Here is a 23,459-nt window from a genome sequence, read left to right as displayed (position 1 = left end):
CAAAGTTGGTGAGCCTCCTGATAAAAATGTAGAACCTGTAAAATGCAAACAGCTCAGTTTACTATGGCTTATCATCGGAGCAAACTCTATATTTTGCATAGAGAATCTTACATTTCTTTTTTTTTTATATTTACTTATCTATTTTTTAATTTAATTTTTTATTACTCAAATGAATTTATCACATCTGTAGTTGTATAATGATCGTAACAATCCAGTTTCACAGGATTTCCATCCCATAACCCATTTTTGTTAAAAAAAAAGTGCATTTCATAAATAGTTATAACTCGTAAGTGATTCTTTTTTCTCTTGTGGGTTTTCAGTCTTCCATAGGAAGGATTAACACTACCTTTTGTTATGTAGCTATTGTAACAAGGCATAACAACTACCATTTAAATATACCTCCTTGGAGTTCCCATCTTGGCTTAGCGGGTAACAAACCCAAGTAGTATCCATGAAGATGCAGGTTCAATCCCTGGTCTCATTCAGTGGGTAAGGATCCAGGATTCCCGTGAGCTGTGATATAGGCCATAGACGTGGCTGGGATCCTGCATTGCTGTGGCAGTGGCACAGGCCAGCAGCTGCAGCTCTGATTTGACTCTTAGCCTAGGAACTTCCATATGCTGTGGGTACAGCCCTAAAAAGACCAAAAAAAAAAAAGAAAGAAAAAAAGAAATGTTTAATAAATAAATATCCCTCCTTCTCTCTGTAAATGCTTTGCCTCATTCAGTGTTGCCACATCACTTCTGCTTCCCTCCTTTCATAGACAATTTTTTCCCCTCACACTTTCTAACAAGCTATAACCAAAAAAAGAAAGAAATCATAGCAGAGCCATTTGTGCTTACCTCTTTGAGAGTCTTTTAGTTGTTCACATTTATAAGTGCAACTCTTGAAAAAGTTAGCAGTTGGTAATTGGTTGAGTTTCAACAGGAAAGTTAGGAACAATTTAACTACAAGACTGTAAGACTGATTTGGGCCTTAAAACTGTTAATCATTAACTAATTATTACTAATCTAGACTACTTTCTACAGCTCAGAAACCATGCAAGATGATCAGACAGTAGATTACTTATAAGAAATTTTTTGTAATTAAACAGAAGATTAATGTAAAAAATTATAAATCAATTATAATGGAAAAATAAATATCACATAAAAATAGAATTATTATGCTATGGAAGGAGAGTAACTATAAAAATGTAATTAGAACTCTAAATGATATCTTTGACCAAGAGACAGTATCCAAGAAAGGACAAACTTGGAAAGAGGCACTTCCCGCCCAAGGTTAAAGTTCAGACCTCCCCAAAGAAGGTGTGGTTGAGCCTGATGGATGATGAAGAAGTTCACTATGGCCGAATCAAAAATAGGAATGGTCAGTTAGTAAATTACAAAGATTATTTCAATTCAAGGTCACTGACATTTGAGGGATGACGGGAAAGTTCCAAGATTCTAAAAAATTTCCCTAGAATAGGAGCTAGTATATCATGAGAAATACAAAAAGAAATGCAGGTGTTGCTTCTTCTAATGCAGATATAATTTTCTTCTTCCTTATACAGCTGCATGAAACAGTAATTAAAACAAAGAAGCAGCTATATAATATATTTACTTGTTGCATGACCCATCCTTAAGCATTCTTACAGAAGTGAGAAAGGGATATGAGATAAGACACAAAAAAAAAATAAAACTACCAAATGTAAGTAGAGAAAGGGTAGGAACTTCATGGTTAAATTTCTTCTTACCAGAGGAGTGGGAAATAAAGATCTCATCAATGGTTGCTTTCACAGGTTATGGAATGAAATATCTCTTCTCTTTTTTTAAAGTAAGACATCTTGGAAGAAATATCATGTGGTAGACATGAGTTTCTCTTCCCCATCCCCATATCATTGGTCAGCTTATTTTTTTTCCTACTTTAGTCCTTTAATACTCTTACCTAGCATTTAAGTAACATTCAAACAACTCCCTTCACTTCTGTCCTTCCTGTGTCTGTCCACATTACCTTATTTGTCCACCTGATCTATGCTTCTTTATGTGTGGAACCATCTGATTGCTGGTTTTCATCTCTTTCAAATCACCAAAATAAATGACTTCCCAGATCATACATTCTAATTTGCGACATCAGAATAGGAAAGCAGAGGCTGAAAATTACTATGATTATCACTGCTACACAAGAGAGAGTTGTGAGTCTACCAAAAAGATCTCATGTGTCAAGGGATGAACCTCTTTTCCTAGAGCAAATGGTGCCTTTATGGAATCAAAAGAATACTGCAATTTGCCTTCCTTGAATGGGGCCACTGGGAGAGTAAATCCCAAAGTAGCAATTAATGCCCTTCAAGGAGTTGTCCTAGTTAGAACAGTTTCTTGCTTCTTCCCAAAGCAGTGCGCAAACGGCCAACTGAAACCATGTGACTACCTGACTGGTTTCATGAGACTGCCCCACTCTGAGCTAGACAAACACTCATAGCTCCACACTGGAGGAAGCGCTGCCATGACCAAGGAAAAATCTCAGCAGGAGATGCTATGACAGCTCAAAACCTAAGTGGCATCTGAGCAGGGAGGGGGCAGCCATTACTGGCACTTACACAGACAGCACATCAGAAACAGATCTCTGGAGGCTAAAAGACCACACCAAATTCACAGACCATTGCCAAATAAACACACCAGCCTCTCCGGTTCAAGCACTGCTCCCCTTTGGGGCTGAGGGGGCCAGTGCTGGGAAGAAGCGCACACACAAAATGGAAATAGAGCCAGCTTGACCCAACCCTCAGGGTTTCTGCTCCAGCAACTTGGGTCCCACCCAGGCCCCCTATACAGTGGTGATGGCCACTGGGCAGAGGGTAAGTCCTGGTTTACACCTAACTCTGGACCCAATCCCTTCATCTCTAGCCCCACCTCCTACCAAGGTGATAGTTACCAGCACATACTGAAGATCTGACTTTGCTCACATCAAGTCCAGTTGTTCCATCAAAGCCACTGCACACCCACAAACTGTATAGGGATGCTCCCAAATACATGCACCTGTTCAAGACCGCTGAGGGTAACCATTCACCTAGTTTCATAGAGACAGAGGGAAGTAAGCAAAACGAGAATACAGAGAAACCTGTATCAACTGAAAGAACAAGAGAAAACCCCTGAAAAAACAACTAATGAGACTGAAATAAACAATCTATTAGATAAAGAATTGAAAGTACCAGTATTAAGAATGTTAACTGAATTAAGGAAAAGAATAGATGAAGACAGTGAGAAGTTTAACAAGGAACTAAAAATTTTTAAAAAGTACCAGTCAGGAGTTCTCTGGTGACCTAGTGGTTAAGGATTTGGGGTTGACCCTGGTGTGGCTCAGGCTTGGTCCCTGGCCCAGGAACTTCTGCATGCCATGGGTCAGCCAGAAAAAAGAAAAAAAAAGAACCAGTCAAAACTGAAGAATAACTAAAATGAAAAAAAAAATGAGAAGGAATGAACAGCAGACTAAGTGATAACAGAAGAATGTATAAGTGATCTGAAAGATAGATTAATGGAAATCATCAAATGAGAATAGCAAAAAGAAAAACAAATTTAAAAAAAATGAAAACAATTTAAGGAATCTTTGGGACAACATTAATGGTACCAATGTTCATCTTACAAGGGTCCCAGAAAGAGGAGAGAGCGTATAGAAAATGTAAATGTACACTGAACTACCATATGACCCAGCAGTCCCACTCTTGGGCATATATCCGGACAAAACTTTCCTTAAAAAAGACACATGCACCCGTATGTTCATTGCAGCACTATTCACAATAGGCAAGACATGGAAACAACCTAAATGTCCATTGACAGATGATTGGAATAGGAAGATGTGGTATATATACACAATGGAATACTACTCAGCCATAAAAAGAACGAAATAATGCCATTTGCAGCAACATGGATGGAACTAGAGACTCTCATCCTGAGTGAAGTAAGTCAGAAAGAGAAAAGACAAATACCATATGATATCACTTATATCTGGAATCTGATATATGGCACAAACAAACCTTTCCACAGAAAATAATATCCTGGACTTGGAGAACAGACTTGTGGTTGCCAAGGTGGAGGGGGAAGGAGTGGGATGGACTAGGAATCTAGGGTTAATACATGCAATATTTGGGATGGATAAGCAATGAGATCCTGCTGTATAGCACTGGAACTATATCTAGTCACTTGCGATGGAGCATGATGGAGGATAATGTGAGAAAAAGAATGTGTGTGTGTGTATATACATATATATATATGTATTTGTGTGACTTGGTTACTTTGCTGTACAGTAGAAAATTGACAGAACACTGTAAACCAGCTATAATGGAAAAAATAAAAATCATTATTAAAAAAAAAGAAAACATAAATGTGGAGCTGCATCTTATAACAAGCAGGGCTGGAGCATTCCCTAGGCTCAGATTGGGACATGAGCTTGGAGGACAGGCTTGTGGTACTGGCCAGTTACTCAAGCAGTTTTCAATCCTTCCTCTCCTCATGCTTCAGGAGCAAGTAAGTGTGCATGTGCTCCTCAGAAGTGAAGTCCGGGCCTCCCACAGCCCTTCTGGTAGTCCCACTGGCCCTCCAACCAGCCAAGGGGGGCTTGTCTTCCCTGTGTAGGACCCCAGGGCTGGGGTGCCTGATTTATGGCTGGAACCATTCACTCCCTGGAGAGGATCTCTGCCCATGAAATCTCTCTTTTCCTCAGAGTCCCCTCCCCAGAGGCACAGGTCCTGACCTGATGGTTCTCTTCCATGTGGATATTTCTTACAGCCTTCATTGTGCAGAAATCTTTCTCCCAGACTCCAGTTAGTTTTCAGTGAAAACTGTTTCACACGTAGATGTATTTTTGATGTGTTCATTGAGGAAAGGAGTCCCCTATCCTCCTACTCTGCCATGTTGTTCTCCTCCTGTGCATAATTCATTTAATGGGGCTGCAATAAGGAGGATTTTCGATCCGAATGACAACTTCCTCTTCCCTGGTCTTTCTCCTTTGCCATTATATCATGTCAGTAAATAGCTATTCAATACTTTACCCACTTTTTATTTCATTTAAAAAAATAAATATTCAGGGAGTTCCCGTCGTGGTACAGCAGAAACGAATCCATCTAAGAACCATGAGGTTGCGGGTTCGATCCCTGCCCTTGCTCAGTGGGTTAACGATCCGGCGTTGCCATGAGCTGTGGTGTAGGTCGCAGACCAGCTTGGATCCTGCGTTGCTGTGGCTCTGGCATAGGCCGGTGGCTACAGCTCCGATTAGACCCTGAACCTGGGAACCTCCATATGCCACAAGAGTGGCCCAAGAAATGGCAAAAAGACAAAAAAAAAAAGAAAAAATTCAGTACCTTACAGTTTTTCATCATCCTAGCATATATCTTTGACTCTTAGGCTTTCTTTATTACTTTTAATAGAAACAAATGTGCTCTTTGTCACACTCATGTGTAACTAGAAAATTATTATGATTTGTTAATTTGAATCTTTTAAAATAACCAGAATAGGAGTTCCCGTCATGGTGCAGTGGAAAGGAATCCAACTAGGAACCATGAGGTTGAGGGTTCGATCCCTGGCCTTGCTCAGTGGGTTAAGGATCCGGCGTTGCTATGAGCTGTGGTGTAGGTCACAGACCCAGCTTAGATCATGTGTTTTTTTGTGGCTGTGGTGTAGGCCAGCAGCTGTAGCTCCAATTAGATCCCTAGCCTGGAAACCTCCATATACCGTGGGTGCAGCCCTAAAAAGGTAAAAAAAAAAAAAAATCAGAATAAGTACTAACTGCTTCTATATAATATATGAAATTACTTGTCATTTTCATATTTATTTTTGATGATGAATTTTTAATTCAAACAAAAATTTTAAATCTGAGCATTTCATATTAACAGCCAACAGTGTCAAATATTTGGCTCCACCAGTACATGTCACTTGAATTAATATCACATTGTGCACACAGTCTATGACAGCAGTTATCTATGATAGCAGTTATCTATGATATAGGTTACTCATTATATTCTATATTTATTTTTACTTTTGTTTTTACATTACCTTTTATATATATTCATTTTGCTTCCTAAATGTTCATAATTAACAAAAAAATAGACAGACAAGTCCACTGCAATTCCTGAGAGACAGAATCAAACTACTTTCTGACATTCTAGTGAGAAGAAAATATGTCTCCTGGGAAAGAAAGGCATGATAAGGATTCAGAACAGGGGGAAGGAATGAAGTAAAACATATTCATATTCCTTTTTTTCAGATGAGAAAGGTTAAAATATATGTCATATAATCAGCACAGACCTGCATGCTTGTGTGTGAGTGTGTGTGAGTTTGTGTGTGTGTGTGTGTGTGTGTGTGTGTGTGTGTGTGTGTGTATCTGAGGGCATTGCTGGGAAGGACATAATGCTCCCTCGGGAGACACAATATTCCTGGAATCAGACAAGGTCCTGATGACAACAAAAGCTTCTCAGTGCATAGTCTTAGAAGTGAGGACTGGGGAAATTTACATCCTCTGAATGTGGGGAGGTTATAAGGAGAGCATGCAGACAAAATCAGGGAGTGGCTACTCAGAAGCTAATATCATCTACTTTTTTCCCTCAAAAATTATGATTAAAGGTATGTGATATAAATGATTTCTTAAGAGGGTTCTATAAGATGGATTAAAGTGTAAAAATGAATAGCTAACACTCAAAGCATTATTCAGTTCTGGACATTATTTTAATCAGTTATTTTCTCCTTCTTTGAAGACTATAAAAATTTACTCAGTTTACCAGTGACCCAGTCAGAAAACTGCTGTAAGTTATTCTAAATTAATTATTTCCCAGGAAATAGACATATCTCTTATCTTTGGGTAATTGGAAATGCCTCCATTATCCTGTACCTGTTATTCCCATCAAGTGATAAAACAGTTTCTGCTAGCTTATGTTAAGGCATCACTTCGTTAAAATACTAAGTGACGCTGAAATAACTATGAATAAATGGGGGGAAGCAATGGGATATCATCTATGCAATATTTAATGACCAATTTACATAAATTATATCTACTATTCAAGCATTTTGGAAATGATAATTTTAGCATAATGAAGATTAATATTTATTGAGTTTTTATTGTATTCTGGGCACTGTACTAAGTGTTTCAGGTAAAATATCTAATCATTATCTTATGTTTTCCTTTGGCTGATAGGAAATAAACATTTCATTATGAAAAAAGAGATTAAGAAGGGACTGAGTCAGTTAAGAACAGTCCTAATTATGTGGAGCTGACTCCGAATGAATCAATTCTGCTGGGTTATTTCCAAAGCAGAGCTGCAGAGAATGTGCATGTCTTGGATCTTGGGCTGGGTAAGGTGACACATGAAGCAAAGCCATGAGCTACTAACTTTATCTTTTCTCCTTCTCGATGTATTTCTTTCAGATATCCAGCTATCATTAAAACTCCATCTCAAGATTTAAACCTGCAGAATCTTGTCAATGTTCAATAACCACTTGACCTTTCATTACACTGAGCAGGAATCTATAAAACAGTTTATCATTGGGCATGAAACGCCTATATCTTTAGATTAACAAAACAGTGCATATTCAGGTGGTGACTGATTCTTAATACAGGTTATTTTTATATAATGGCAATAGCAGACAATATTGTATGCAGAGTCCTATGAGTTTGTAACATGAGACTTCTAAAGGGCAAGGGTTTTTGAGGGTGATAAAGTACACTTTAATTTCTTATTTTGAATTCATCATTGCCTCTACAATGTTGGCACGTTTAACACAAAACGACTCAGCAAGAAAGATGGGAAGGGCTTCATCATCCTTCCTTCATGTGGACATGATAAATCAGAAACTTTAGGTCAAGAAAATATTATCAGATGGGAGACAGAGAATGTTCATGCCAAATTGTACTGCCTGGGATGCTCCTTTCTGCAGACCCCTGACACCTGCCTTGAATATCTCAAGCTCTTTCTGTAGGCAATGATTAAAATTAAACATTCTTGGTATGTACACAAAGCTGACCTCTAGTACATGGATCTCAGGTCAACCAACAAAAGGTCAACAGAGAGCAAATCCAGAAAACAATAGAAAGTGTAATGAAAAAAATCTGATTTTACCTGATGTGAAATTATTCTAAGTGAGAGCGAGGAAGAAGAGAATTTAACATTTGCTTGCTTTCTCACTTCTAATGAGACCTATACATTTACTTCTATAGTATTTAATATTTACTTCTAGACAGAGTATCCTTCTTTGACTGTTTAAATATTTAGAAGCATTCACAGATCTTCACTATCTCAGATATCTCAGTTTTTCAACTGTCTCTGAAGTTTGTGAGGTTTTAAAAAGTACTTACCACAGGATGTCTTTTTAATTCACCCTGAGGGTCTAAGAATATCACATGACTAAGAGCAGGCATCAGCCTTTGTGCCGTCAGCCCACACTGTGGGCCATCCACCAGCAGGTTTCTCTCATTCCCACACCCTCTGACACCAACCCACAGCACAGGCATTTGCTGTCTACAGTCTAAATGGCGAGACATATTTATGAAATGAAATTTTGTGATGTCCCTAGTTAAGAAAGAGTCAGGCATTCGCTTTTGCTGGTTGGAATTTCCGCCTTGTTCCTTCCATCAGAGTCACCAGGGAAACTTGCAATTTGTCCCAGATCCACAAAGACAGAATGAGTAAGATATACGTTTATGTTTTTAACTGACAAAAGGGATGACAATTTCTTCACATCCAGAGTTTTCTATGCAACTGCATAGGCTATGATTGAGAAGTCAGGACATCTAAGAAAATATTTGGGGTTAAAAAAAAATAAGTAAACTATTGTCTGTTTTCTTTGCCACAGCCTTAACTGAATTGAGTTGCTATGTGGGAAACGTAGATATTAAATTTTATAATTAAGTCAATCACAGTGCAAGGCAAATGCTTAATAATACTTTAACATAAGTGTAACTGCTTTATAATAAAATACTTGATGTGCGAGCAACTTTTTCAATAGTCATATACGCTGATGGTCCCTGTAATCGTGCAGAGTTGCCACTTCACATTTATGAATTTTGAATCAGTCTACTTCTTTCCATCTTTTTTTACATATTAAATCCAGGACCTACAATAGTAACTGAAAAATACTTTCAAAATACTCTTTGCTCAATAAATAGTGTTTAATAAATGAGTAAAGAAAGCAAGTCAGTGGCTAAAGAATAGGAAAGAAATAGGTAGGTATGGGAGGACCTTTATTTGGTAGTATTTGGCAAATGATAAAAAAAAGAGAGGAGAAAGAATTTTACTTAATTTTTTTCCATTATATGTCTACTCACCAGATATATTTCTGACAAATCAACCAGGATAATAAACATACAATAGGATTTGGTTTCAAGATGAGGGTAACTTCCAAACTTTGAATTTTAGAATAGCAGAAAAGATATCTATCTCTCTGGCTCACGAGAGTTTGTTAAGAGTAAGAGAAAGATTCATCTTTCCTTCTGAAAGACTCTTGATGATGACCTTGCCTTCTTTTTTTCAGGCATGACCTTCAACTGTTCCTTGTGGCAGGACAACAGCATGTCTGTCAAACGCTTTGCCTTTGCCAGATTCTCTGAGGTCACTGAACAGTGTTTCCTTTTGTTTACCCTCATCCTGCTCATGTTCTTAGCATCACTGGCAGGCAATGCTCTCATAGCCATTGCCATCTGGACCAACCCGGTCCTCCACACCCCCATGTACTTCTTCCTGGCCAACCTGTCTCTCTTGGAGATTGGCTACACGTGCTCTGTCATACCCAAGATACTACAGAGCCTTGTGAGCGAGGCCCGAGGAATCTCTCGGGAGGGGTGTGCCACACAGATGTTTTTCTTCGCATTTTTTGGTATCAGTGAGTGCTGTCTTTTGGCCGCCATGGCTTTTGACCGCTATATGGCCATATGCTCCCCACTTCACTATGCAACACGAATGAGTCGTGGAGTGTGTGTCCATCTGGCAATGGTTTCTTGGGGAGTGGGATGCATGGTAGGCTTGGGCCAGACCAACTATATTTTCTCCCTGGACTTCTGTGGCCCCTGTGAAATAGACCACTTCTTCTGTGACCTCCCCCCATCCTGGCACTTGCCTGTGGGGATACCTCCCATAATGAGGCTGCAGTCTTTGCTGTGGCCATCCTTTGCATTTCCAGCCCATTTTTACTCATTGCTTCTTATGGCAGAATTCTAACTGTCGTGCTCAGCATGCCCTCACCTAAGGGTGGCCGAAAAGCTCTTTCCACCTGTTCTTCCCACTTACTTGTAGTAACACTCTTCTATGGCTCAGCATCTGTCACCTACTTGAGACCCAAGGCTAGCCATTCACCAGGAATAGATAAACTCCTAGCCCTCTTCTATACCGTGGTGACATCCATGCTCAACCCCATCATCTATAGTTTACGGAACAAGGAAGTCAAGGCAGCTCTTAGGAGAACTCTAGACAAGAAAAAAGTATTGACTCATAGGTAGATACAAGAAGACGACACAAATTGCTCTTTGAAAAAGATGCACACTCAATCTAAGAGAAAACAAAAGAAGAAGAGGGAAAGAAAGAAATGTACTTGCCAATCTTTTGTAAAAACCTCCTTTGGATTAATAACTCTTCATATAATAGTGGTAATATGATAAGGAATGGAGAACTGTGACTGCTACTGTGACAACTCATAGTATAGAATGAATAAGTTCTGCCATTCTAACATACAGCATGGTAACTGTAGTTAATAATACTGTATTATATACTTCAAATTTGCTAACAACGTAGATCTTAAGTGTTCTTACCACACACACACACAAAAGACAACTATATGAGGCAATGAATGTGTTACTTAATTGTGGTAATCATTTCACAATGGATACATATATTGAATCCTTACATTATACATTTTAAGTCTTAACTCTTGACAATTTTATTTGTCATGTTTATCTCAATAAAGCTGGAAAAAAAAGATGTGATAATTCTACTGATGTTCATTAATGACCAAAATGTGTATTTTACCATATATGCCCATTTTACCAAAAGATATCTAATTCCTTGAAGACCAAAACATTAATACATTGTGGTTTTTATTTATATCTGTGTGCAGTTAATTAAGAATGGAAATAATATGAACATACAAAAGTAATTACTTAACAGTTATGCAGAAGAAATAGGCAGGAATTATCTCTAGATATTAGAGATGATTATTTACTAATCTAGAAAAAGTGAATGATTTACTAAAAATTAATGTAGGTTAAAAACAATTTGTATAACATGAGCTTTTGTTTAGTTTACTAATTTTGAAGAGTTTTTTCATGTTTGAAAAGGTCAAAAACTAGACAGTTACATGTAAAATAATAAGATAAAAACATTTCCCCACCTCGCATATAAAAACAAACTCAAAATGAATGAAAGACCTAAATGTAAGACCTTAAACCATAAAACTCCTAGAAGAGAACATAGGCAGAAACCTCTAATGACATAAATCATAGCAATACTTTTTTGGATCTGTATGCTAAGGCAAAAGAAATAAAAGCAAAAACAAACAAATAAGACCTAATTAACCTTAAAAGCTTTTGCAAAGCAAAGAAAATTACCTACCAAACAAAAGGACAACCTACTAAACAGGAGAAATTATTTGCAAATGATATTTCTGATAAGGGGTTAATACATTAAAAAGCTCATACAACTCAATATCAAAAAACAAACAACTCAATCGAAAAATGGGCAAGGAGTTCCCGTTGTGGCTCAACATGTTACAAACCTGACTAGTAACTACAAGGATGCGGGTTCAATTCCTGGCCTCACTCAGTGGGTTAAAGATCCAGCACTACTGTCAGCTGTGGTGTACATTGAAGACATGGCTCAGATCCCATGTTTCTGTGGCTGTGGCGTAGGCCAGCAACTACAGCTCCAATTACATCCCTAGCCTGGGAGCTTCCATATGCTTCAGGTGTGGCCTCCAAAATGGGCAGAAGACCTGAATAAACATTTTTTCAAAGAATATATATAGATGGCTAACAGGCACATGAATAGATGCTCAGCATCACTAATTATCAGGCAAATGCAAATCAAAACCACAATGAGATATCACCTCATAGCTATCAAAATGGCTATCATCAAAACAATACAAATAATGAATATTGGTGAGGATGTAGAGAAAAGGAAACCCTTGTATACTCTTAGTGGGAATATAAATCGGTGATTCCTTATGGAAAAAAATTATAGAGTTTTCTTGAAAAAATTGAAAAGCAAACTGCCATATGATCCAGCAATTCCATCTCTGGGATTGTATCTAAAGAACACAAAAACATTAATTTGAAAAGATACAGGCACCCCAATGTTCATAGCAGCATTATTTACAAAGGCAAGTCATGGGAACAAGCTTAGTATCTATTAGCATTTAAATAGATAAAGGAGATGAAGGAGATGTGAACATTATAACTGTGTGTGTATGTGTGTGATAAATATTTCATGTTATCACTTACATGTGGAATCTAAAAATCAAAAGAAATTAATGTATATAACAAGACAGAAACCGTTTCACAAATATAGAGAACAAACTGGTGTTTTCCAATGGAAAGAGGGAAGAGAGGAAAGGCAAAATAGAGGAATGGAATTAACAGATATAAACGACTATGTATAATATAGATAAGAAACAAGGTTTATCGTCTAATACAGGGAATTATAGCCATTATCTTATAAAAATTTTAACAGAGTATAATCTGTAAAAATATTGAATCACTATGCTGTTTAAATCTTCTATAATATTCTAAAACATCAATATTTCAATAAAATAATAATAAATATAGGGGGAAAGGGCACACTAATAGCTATATCTATATCAGAGCATATAGACACAAAGACAAGAATTGTTACTATAGCCAAAAAAATTTATGATGATAAATTTAGTCTATCCATCAAAAAGTTATAGCAATCACAAACATGATGCATCTAGTAGCAGATTACCAAAATACATAAGGAAAAAACTAACAGAACTGATTGGATAAATAGATAATTCCACAATAACAGTTGAACTTCAATACCCCACTTAAAATAATGGATAGAACAATTAAACAGAATATGAGCAAGTAGAGAGAGACTTGAACAACATAAACAAAATAAAACTAACAGACATCTACTGAACACTTCACCCAACAAAGCAGAATACATATACTTCTCATCACATACAGAACATTCTATAGAATCAATCATTTGTTAGGCCATGAAACAAATCACAATAAATTTAAAATGATTGAAAGTATGCCCTCTGAGCAAAATGAAATGAAACAGAATGGATAACAAAAATACTGTACACAGAAATCGATTACATTTCTATATACTAATAATAAAAGATCAGAAAGAGAAATCAGAGAAGCCATCCCATTTACAATCACATCAAAAACAATAAAATACCTAGGAATAAACCTGCCTAAAGAGACAAAAGACCTATATTCTGAAAACTGTAAAACACTGATGAAAGAAATCAAAGATGACACAAACAGATGGACAGATAAACCATGCTCTTGAGTTAAAAGAATCAATATTATCAAAATATTGCCATACCACCCACAGCAATCTACAGATTCAATGCAATCTCTCTCAAATTACCAAAGACATTCTTAACGGAACTAGAACAAAATATTTTAAAATTTGTATGGAAACACAAGAGACCCTGAATAGCCAAAGCAATATCAGAAAAAAAAACAAAAATGGAGGTATCAAGCTTCCTGACATAAGACAATACCACAAAGCTACAGTCATCAAAACAATATGGTACTGACACAAAACCAGAACTATAGACCAATGGAACAGGACAGAAAGCCCCCATATAAACCGAAGTAACTATGGTCAACTAATCTATGACAGGGAGGACAGACTATATAGTGGAAGAAAGATAGTCTCTTCGATAAATGGTACTGGGGAAACTGGAAAGCCACATGTAAAAGAATGAAATCTAACACCACATACAAAAATAAATTCAAAAAGAATTAATACCTAAATATAAGGCCAGATACTATAAAACTCCTAGAGGAAAACATAGGCAGAATGCTCTTTGACATAAATAACAACAATATCTTGGAGTTCCCATCGTGGCGCAGTGGTTAATGAATCCGACTAGGAACCATGAGGTTGTGGGTTCGATCCCTGGCCTTGCTCAGTGGGTTAAGGATCCGGCGTTGCCGTGAGCTGTGGTGTAGGTTGCAGAGGCGGCTCAGATCCCACGTTGCTGTGGCTCTGGCGAAGGCTGGAGACTACAGCTCTGATTCGACCCCTAGCCTGGGAACCTCCATATGCCACGGGAGTGGCCCAAGAAATAGCAAAAAGACAAAAATATCTTGTTTGATCCACTCCTGGAATAATGACAATAAAGACACAAAGAAACCAATGGGCCCCAAACAAATTCAAAAGCTTTTGCACAGCAAAGGAAACCATTAAAAAAATGAAAAGACAACCCACAGAATGGGAGAAAATCTTTGCCAACAATGCAACAGACAAGGGCCTAATCTCCAAAATTTAGAAACAATTCATACAACTCAACAACAACAAAACAACCCCATTGAAAAATGTGCAGAAGACCTAAATAGACATTTCTCCAAAAAAGACATACAGACGGCCAACAGGCACAAGGAAAAAAATGGTTAATATCACTAATTATTAGAGAAATGCAAATCAAAACTACTAGGAGGTACCAACTCACACCTGTCTGAATGGCCATAATTAAGAAGTGAACAAATAACTTCCCATCGTAGAGCAGCAAAAACAAATCCAACTAGGAACCATGAGGTTACAGGTTTGATCCCTGACCTCTCTCAGTGGGTTAAGGATCTGGCATTATCGTGAGCTGTGCTGTAGGTTGCAGACATGGCTCGGATCTGGCATTGCTGTGGCTCTGGTGTAGGCCGGCAGCAACAGCTCTGATTAGACCCCTAGCCTGGGAACCTCCATATGCCATGGGTGCGGCCCTAAAAAGACTAAAGACAAAAAGAAAAGGTCAACAAATGACAAATGCTGGAGAGGACATGGAGAAAAAGGTACCCTCCTCCACTGTTGGTGGGAATGTAAACTGGTACAACCACTATGGAAAGCAGTATGGAGGTACCTCAGGAATCTAAATGTAGAGCTACCATATGATCCAGAAATTTTACTCCTGGGCATCTATCTGGACAAAACTTGCATTGAAAAAGATACACGTACCCCTATGTTCATAACAGCACTATTCACAATAGTCAAGACATGGAAGCAACCTAGATGTCCATCAACAGAAGAATGGATTAAGAAGATGTGGTGCATCTGTACAATGGAATATTACTAATGCCATTTGCAGCAACATGGGTGGAACTAGAGACTCTCATACTAAATGAAGTAAGTCAGAAAAAAAAAAGACAAATACCATAGGATATAAATTATTTGTGGAATCTAAAATATGGAAAAGATGATCCTATCTAAAAAACAAACAAACAAAAAATGCAGAAACAGATCATGGCCAAGGAGAGCAGACTTGCGGCTCCCAAGGGAGAGAGGGAAGGGAGTGGGATGGATGGGCATTTTGGGGCTTTCTTGGATGCAAACTGTTAATTTGGAATGAATGGGAAATGGGACCCTACTGAACAGCACAGGAAATGTGAGTGATTAAGTCATCTTCCTGTACAACAGAACTTGCCAAAACATTGTAAATGAACTACACTTTAATAATAATAATAAAATAAAAACTATATTGTGAAATATACAAGTATGTAGAAATTAGACAATGCACTTCTTCTTTTTTTTTTTTGGTATTTTTTCATCTTTTTAGGGCCACACTCGTGGCATATGGAAGTTCACAGGCTAGGAGCCTAATAGGAGCTGTAGCTGCCAGCCTACACCACAGCCACAGCAATGCCAGATCCTTAACCCACTGAGCAAGGCCAGAGATCTAATTTATATCCTTGTGGATCCTAGTCGGGTTCATTAACCACTGAGCCATGATGAGAACTCCCAGAAAATAATCTTTTGATGAAACTTAGAAAATTATGCTATAGAGAGCCTGGGAAGTAAATTTATATTGAGTATTCCTCCTTAGAGGGATCTTTAAGCTCAAAAATGAAATACAGGAACCAACTAGCCATGATGAAATCTGGGAAAGAATATTTTAGGTGGGAGAAATGGTGATTCGAACGTTCGGAAGCATGGAACGATATTGGTCTGTCTGTAAATGGAGAGTTATATCAGCTATAATAGATGGCACGCTCCACCTGGGAAAATGGGGGAAGTTGAAAAAAGGAAATATTGATCAAAGGTGTGAGAAGGATTTAGAACACCAACAAGGGGCGTCTATATGTGTACTGTACATGCACTACCCTGGAATTAGCCACAGTGGATGTCTGTCACATACCCAAGGCCTGAAGCAACAAAGTGGGGAAGTGGTACTGGAAACCAGAAAAAAAGAAACCATGATACACAGCTATCTCCAAGAGCTATGACTTTTGCTTGAGCAATACAGGCTGCCTCATGTGTCCCAGCTGAGAGGGAGCCAAGGGAAAATAAACCAAACTAGCTGTTCTCTCTTTCTCTAATCCTCAACTGGTGACCCCCATTGGCTGAAGCCAAACAGAAGCCATATATCAAGGACTCCTTTTGGTTCAGACTCTTGAGTAGAGCATAGAGTACAACATGCATAGTGGGACAAAGAGCGGATCTGGGGCGAGGGAGGAAAGAGAATGAAATATACCTGTCACACTTGTAAAGTGAAACAATACACACCCATGTGATACTAGTGGTTTCCTTTACAGAAAGGACAGTGAGATTATGGGCCATGAGAAGAGGCTGTTTAAAGGGAGATGTATCTATTTGTACATGTTATTCAGTACATTTGAACTTGCTTCTCAAAATAATGTACTCACAGATTGTGTGTATAAATTTTAAATCTTAGTGTTTGTATTCAAATCAGACTACTATTATGTGGAATGTTGTGTGTGCGTGTGTGTTTGAGAGAGAGAAAGAGAGAGGGTGAGAGAGAGCAAGAGAGGCTGTTAGTCTTTATATTAGAAGATCATTAAATATTTTAAAGGATTTTTAATTTAATTTTATTCCACCTCACTAGAAAGACCACTTATGGTTTTTCTTCTCTCTTCAACTAATTTTGGTGTTCATTTATTTATTCTGTTTGACCAGAAATATTACATCTTATTTGATATATTCTACAAATGAACAAAGTAAGATTTCAAGGACTTCCCATTGCAGTGTAGCAGAAATAAATCTGACTGATATTCATGAGGTTGTGGGTTCAATGCCTGGCCTCACTCATCGGGTCAGGGGTCTGGTGTTGCTCTGAACTGTGCTGTAAGTCGCAGACATAGATCAAATGCCATGTTGCCGTGGCTGTGGCTGCAATGTAGGCCAGCAGCAATAGCTCCAATTTGACCCCTAGCTTGGGAATTTCCATATGCTGTGGTGCAGTCCTAAAAAAAAAGATATTCTGGAAACTCACATGAAATTCTCCACAACCATTTACTCAAATTAGCTTTGGTCTAAATGAATCCTATTTAAAAGTTTTGTCCCACAACTACTAGAAAGAGAAATTAAGAAAACAACCCTATATACAATTGCATTAAAAAGAATAAAATACTGGGAGTTCCCGTCGTGTCTCAGTGGAGAACAAATCCGACTAGGAAACATGAGGTTGCGGGTTCAATCCCTGACCTTGCTCAGTGGGTTAAGGATCCGGCATTGCCATGAGCTGTGGTGTAGGTTGCAGACGCAGCTTGGATCTGGCATTGCTGTGGCTCTGGTGTAGGCCAGCGGCTACAGCTCTGATTCGACCCCTAGCCTAGGAACCTCCATGTGCCGCGGGAGCAGCCCAAGAAATGGCAAAAATAAAGACAAAAAAAAAGAATAAAATACCTAGAAATGAATTTAACTGAGAAGGTGAAAGACTAATACACTGAAAACCACAGGTCACTGAAAAAAGTATTGAAGTTTAGAGTTCCCATCATGGCTCAGTGGTTAATGAATCTGACTAGGAACCATGAGGTTGTGGGTTGGATCCCCTGCCTTGCTCAGTGGGTTAAGGATCTGGCGTTGCCATGACCTGTGGTGTAGGTTGCAGACACGGCTTGGATCTGGCATTGCTGTGGCTGTAGCATAGGCCAGCGGCTACAGCTACAATTAGACCCCTAGCCTGGGAACCTCCATCTGCTGCAGGAGCAGCCCTAGAAAAGGCAAAAAGACAAAAAGTAAAAATAGAGTACTGAAGTTCAAACAAATAAATGGAAATATACCACACCCATGGACTGAAAGAATTTATTTAAACATCCATATTACCCAAAGAAATGTACATATTCAATGAAATCCCTATCAAATTCCAATGACATTTTCCACAGAACTAGAATAAATAATTTTAAATCTTTGTATGGAACTACAAAAGATCCTGAGTAGCCAAAGAAATCTTAAGATGAACAAAGCCAGAGATATCATGCTATATGGTTTCAAACTGTACTACAATGCAGTAGTAAGCAAAACAGTATGGTATTGGCATAAAAACAGACATATATATCAATATAACAAAACAGCCCAGAAACAAACCTGCTCACATAAGGCTGATTAATTTATGTTAAAGAAAACAAAAAGAATGGGAGAAAGACAGGCTCTTCAACACATGGTATGGTAAAAATTTGAAAGCTACATGCATAAGGGTGAAACTGGACCACTATCTGATACCATACACCAAATTAATTCAAAATGAATTAAACATTCCAATGTAAGACCAAAACGCATAAAAGTCCTAGGAGAAAACACAGGCATTAAGCTCCTGGACATCACTCTTGGCAATAGTTCCTTGGATATGACTGACTCCAAAGACAATGATAACAAAGGCAAAAATAAACCAATATGTGGAATCTTAAAAAAAAGCAAATGAACAAACAAAACAAAACTAACAGACAACAAAGAACAGAATAGAAAAGACTGGTTGTTGCTAGAGGGGAGGAGTGTTGAAGGGTGGAAAAGAGAGGTGAGAGGACAAAAAGTATAATATCCGGATATAAAATAAGTCATGAGGGTGTAATGTACATCATGGTGATAGTGTCAATATTACATTGCAAATTTTAAAACTGCTAAAACGTAAATCTTAGGAGGTGAAAGACTTATATGCTGAGAACTAGAAAACATTAATCAAGGCAATTAAAGAGGAGTCAAAGAAATAGAAAGATAGTCCATGTTCCTGGGTTGGAAAAATTAATATTGTAAGAATGGCTATACTACCCAGAGCAATCTACAGGTTCAATGCAATCCTTATCAAATTACCCATGACATTTCCACAGAACTAGAACAAACAATCCAAACATTTATATGGAACCACAGAAGACCCAGAATTGCCCAAGCAATCCTGAGGAATGAAAACCAAACAGGAGGCATCGCTCTCCCAGACTTCAGGCAATATTACAAGCCACAGTCATCAAGATGGTGTCGTACTGGTACCACAACAGACATACAGACCAATGGAACAAAATAGAGAACCCAGAAATAAACCCAGATACCTACAGTCAATTAATAAGTCCACAAATACCAAATGCTGGATGGGGTGTGGAGAAAAGGGAACGTTCCTGCACTATTGGTGGGAATGTAAGCTGGTAGAACCACTATGGAGAACATTATGGAGGTACCTTAGAAAACTCTACATAAAACTACCATATGACCCAGCAATCTCACTCTTGGGCATATATCCAGACAAAACTTTCCTTAAAAAAAGACACATGCACCCGCGTGTTCATTGGAGCACTATTCACAATAGCCAAGACATGTAAACAACCTAAATGTCCGTCAACAGATGAATGGATTAGGAAGATGTGGTATAGATACACAATGGACTACTACTCAGCCATAAAAAGAACAAAATGAGGCCATTTGCAGCAACACGGATAGAACTAGAGAGTCTCATCTTGAGTGAAGTAAGTCAGAAAGACAAAGACAAATACCATATGATATCATTTATATCTGGAATCTAATATATGGCACAAATGGACCTTTCCACAAAAAGAAAATCATGGACATGGAGAACAGACTTGTGGTTGCCAAGATGAAAGGGGAGGGAGGGAGTGGGATGGATTAGGATTTGGGGTTAATAGATGCAAACTATTGCCTTTGGAATGGATAAGCAATGGGATCCTGCTGTATAGCGCTGGGAACTCTGTCTGGGCACTTATGATGGAGCATGATAATGTGAGAAAAAAGAATGGATACATGTATGTTTAACTGGGTCACCTTGCTGTACAGTAGAAAATTGATAGAAACTGTAAACCAGCCCTAATAGAAAAAATACAAATCATTATAAATGAAAAAAAAGAAAGAAAATAAATCTTAAAGACCTTATCACAAAGAAAAAAAATTGTAACTTTGTACAGTGACCAATGGTAGCTAAATTTACTGTGATCATTTTGCAATGTATGCAAATGTCAAATCATTATGTTATATACCTGAAATTAATGCGTCATTGTATGTCGATCATGCTTCAATTTAAAAAATCATGAGAATAAATGAAACACTTAAAAGGGAAAAAGTGAGGGAGTTCCCTTCATGGCTCAGCGGTTAACAAACCCGACTAGGATCCATGAAGGTGTGGGTTCAATCCCTGGCCTCACTCAGTGGGTTAAGGATCCAGCATTACCATGAGTTGTGTTATAGGTCACAGACACAGCTAGGATCTGGCATTGCTGTGGCTGTGGCATAGGCCAGCAGCTATACAGCCTGGGAACTTCCATATGCTGCAGGTGGGGCCCTAAAAAGCAAAAAAGAAAAAGGATGGGGGAAATGAATAAAATAATAAAATAAAATTAAGTTTCAGTGTTTGGGGAAATCAACTTATTTTAAAACAAACCTAGCAATAGAGGAGACTTGCTACCAACCTATATTCAGTAGGTAATTGTACATAAGAAGCATTTCCATGGAGAACCCAGTCCCAAGGAACTTTGCTAACTCATCTGGGATAAGCGTAAATGGGCTGTTTGAAAATAATGCCCAAGAGTCTCAGGATTATAATAAATTGCACATTCGCAAAGCACTCTCAATATTATCTACTATTGTCTTCCTAATAAGGGCTTTTTTCGTTCCAAAGATCATGCCTAAATAGTCATCCGTGTACTATAGGGTTCTCTGTCATTCTCTGAAAGTTTGAAAAATTCAAGTGTGTTCCTTCATAATTCCTTTTCTTAAATTATTTTTATCAACATAAGGTAAGTAAAATGACATTTGATTTAAAAACTACCCATTCTTAGGGAAGGTTGAAATGTATGTATATGATAGTACTAAATATACCTAGGGAAATCAGAGCATTTCATTTCTGGAAGCCTCCTCTAAACTTTGGAAATAATTAGTTTGGTGCCCATAGAAAGCAACTACATTTTTTTTCTTTGTAATCAGATTCTCTCAGTCTATCATCTAAAACTGTCTTAAAAGCATGTAAATTTTAGTAAACACTATATCTGAAAGATATTAAATAACTGAATGAAATGTATAGCCTTCAATCAATTATGTGAGCTATTTAAATACACAGTAAAAATTTGGTGGATTAATTTGTCCATGTTTTATCTAGATGTTTTAAAGTCAGATAAAAATCTCACTTATTCTATAACATTTTCCTAAACATACATTAAAAATAGCTGTAAATATAAATAAAATACTGTGTGATGAAAATGATGTATAAAAAGATACAATAGTGGAGAGACAAAACTTTAAAAAATCACAGATAGGAATTCCCTGGTGGCCTATCAGTTAAGGATCTGGCGTCACCACTGCTGTGGCTTAAGTCAATAGATGGGTGAGAACTTCCATGTACCTTGGGCACAGCCAAAAGAAATAAAAAGTTCCAGATAAACAAATCCCTATGCAGTTAAATAAGGATGTGAAGTCACTGGTAAATCAAAAATTGGAAAAAAAGCAGATTAAAAATTGGATAAAGAAGTCATGGTATACAAGAATTAAAAGTAATGAAATATCATGAGAATGACATAGAAAAGATCAGAGATCTAGCACAGAATTAAAGAGCTTACATATAATCTATGGAACCTTGCAATCTGAATTTATAGTTTCACAATCTCAGTAACTCATTTAAGGAATTGATAACTTTTTGATCTTTAGAAGCTCCCATAGTTATTAGCAGACAATAGCGATGAATGATTAACAATATCTTAAAATACGGATACTAAAATTTCCTTTGTCATAAGGTTTGGGGATAAGTACTAAATGATTTGTGGGTGTAAATGCTTACTTTAGTGTTTGGCATAAAGGCCCCTTAAGGATTAGTTGGAATTATTATTATATTACCTCATTGTACACAACAGACCTAGGGTTATTTTGGAATTAAGAGCCATAGTGATATCTTAGCCCTGAGGAGCTTTGTGTGACACCTCACACGATGGATTTGAGAACTTAGAGAAACAGAGTATGTGAAAATTGTGCCTTGTAAGCCTACATGTTGCCCCTAAACTTTTAAGTCTCTGGTCCTCAACAGAAATACTTTCCTCCTATACCAGTTCCCTGGACATAAATGTTGTATTTGTAGCTACATACAATTAAGTAAAGCATTGATAAAAGACCAAGGTCTTACATAAAAATAACATAAGTCCCCCGATAAAGAAAAACTCCTACAAGATAGGTAATAAAATTTGACATGAAAAATCAACTGCGTGGTTTGAACGAAGTAGTTATGCAAGATAACGGATATCCAACAACAAATGTTTGAGTTGGGGGAAACATGTTTATAGCTAAATTCTCTCAGTTTATACTTCAGCCAGATGTCATCAAAGTGTTTAAGTTTCTTGCTCAATTCTAAATGACCAAGACGGATTTAAATATTAAAAGCCTTCTTAGTCCCCTTGGGATGATGTAATTATTCGATTATAATAATACACTTGCATCTGGACAAGCCTATCTTGATGATGCCTAAGGGCTAGGTTTTCTCCACCTCCTCCTTGTGCTAGAGCTAACTGCACGCTTTTATTCTTCTTAACATTTCAGTAAGGCCTTGTAGCAGGGATTCAAAAAAAGACCTATCTGAATCCTAAGACCCAGCCACATCTACTTTATTGGTCACCTGAGATAGGAACAAATAAACTTCATTTTAACTGCCTCCTTAGCTGATATTTCTGCAAATCAAAGTATAAAAGCATTACTTTGGAGCATCTGAAACACAGTCGCTTCTGCTTGGCATTCAATCCTTGCCATAGCCCAAGGACATGCTCATTGTCATCTTTATCACACAGAGTAGTAGATTCCATTTCAGAAAGGTTCGGTTACTTGCTTAAGGTAGCTGTCTTTATGCTGTAGGGTCATGAGGAGAAATTAAGTCCCCTGGTGTCACATCTTTTAATTATCCTCCCCCACCCACCCAAGTGACTGCACCCAGTCTTCTATGAATGGATGATTAATTGTATGCATATAGTCCCAATATATACAATTGTGTTTGTCATTTCTCAAAATCTTTCTACCTTTCCTGCCACTGCTCTGATACAGGGGACGCAAACTGCAGATA

The 23,459-nt window shown here is 37.7% G+C and overlaps 1 protein-coding gene across 1 annotated transcript; it reads left to right on the top strand.

Moving 5' to 3' along the window:
• Positions 1 to 1,208: 1,208 nt before the first annotated feature.
• On the top strand, positions 1,209 to 10,446 carry LOC146401365 (olfactory receptor 10C1-like). Its single transcript, XM_084970478.1, has 3 exons — positions 1,209 to 1,365; positions 9,486 to 9,924; positions 10,161 to 10,446. The coding sequence occupies exons 1-3, from the start codon at positions 1,209 to 1,211 to the stop codon at positions 10,444 to 10,446; spliced, it is 882 nt and encodes a 293-aa protein (XP_084826604.1).
• Positions 10,447 to 23,459: the final 13,013 nt, after the last annotated feature.

The sequence above is a fragment of the Sus scrofa genome, chromosome 7 (genome assembly GCF_054392235.1).
Source record: "Sus scrofa isolate SSC_HxYL_T2T_F1_AM1 chromosome 7, Sscrofa_HxYL_maternal_Yorkshire_Landrace_v2.0, whole genome shotgun sequence".
NCBI lineage: Eukaryota > Metazoa > Chordata > Mammalia > Artiodactyla > Suidae > Sus > Sus scrofa.
This window is presented reverse-complemented; position numbering and strand designations above follow the sequence as displayed.